Raw genomic sequence first — 838 nt, forward strand, 5'->3', positions numbered from 1 at the left:
CCCCTCCCCCCCACTGCCTTTCTCTTCTAGTGCACTAATGCGCGGCTGCCGCTGTGTGGAGATTGATTGCTGGGATGGTGTAGATGATGAACCGGTAGTCTATCACGGATTCACTTTTACCAGCAAGATTCCCTTTAAATATGTCATCCACGTCATTGGTCAGTACGCCTTTCAGGTAAGCCTGTTAAAGAGGAATACACCTTTTTATTTTTCACTATGGCGCTGTCTCTGGATGGTTTTGTCCTCTGAAATCTCCACTGAAATGAAAACTGTGGGAGAGTCACTGAACAGAATCCCCTGAGCCTAGGCTATCCCTGGAGTCACAGAAATGTAGTCAGACAGACAGTGTACTAACATTCTCCATCTTCATAGTCTCACCTCCACTTTCCTGTTACAGCAGTTATGCCGGGAGGCTAAATATGACTGTGCCGTCCAATAGGAACCCCATGCACTCTGTAATCAGCACTAAGTAACAGTAACCTGGTCAGACATGCCCCTTTGGTATGATAGAACCCCTCTCTGGTCTGGTGTGCTCCCCCCAATCTGGTCAGATATACCTCTCTACAAACATATGGCCCCCAGCCTGTAAGGCACACTCCGTCCTGATATGCCCCCTCCCCTCCTTTAATGTACAAGTCTGTGGGAGGATACATGTGAGAAGGGGTGTGGCTGTCACTCAGCTCTGCCAGTACAGAGCACTGGAGGTGGGGGGCAGAAAGCAGCGTTTTTACTGACAGAAAAGGTATTTGAATGCATTACTAAGCAGAAATCATTCACTAATCATAGCATGTGGGGCAATGACATGCCCCTCTCTTGTATGATGCACCCCCTTCTTTGG

The 838-nt window shown here is 48.3% G+C and overlaps 1 protein-coding gene across 1 annotated transcript in view; it reads left to right on the plus strand.

The window, feature by feature from the left end:
* PLCZ1 (phospholipase C zeta 1) overlaps positions 1-838 on the plus strand; it is a 24,938-nt gene that overhangs the window by 7,351 nt on the left and 16,749 nt on the right. Inside the window, exon 3 of the mRNA XM_018562384.1 lies at positions 31-175. Within this exon, the coding sequence (XP_018417886.1) occupies positions 31-175 (145 nt within the window). The remainder of the gene's footprint in view (positions 1-30; positions 176-838) is intronic.

Source organism: Nanorana parkeri, unplaced genomic scaffold (genome assembly GCF_000935625.1).
Source record: "Nanorana parkeri isolate BGI_ZX_2015 unplaced genomic scaffold, ASM93562v1 scaffold576, whole genome shotgun sequence".
Taxonomy (NCBI): Eukaryota; Metazoa; Chordata; class Amphibia; order Anura; family Dicroglossidae; genus Nanorana; species Nanorana parkeri.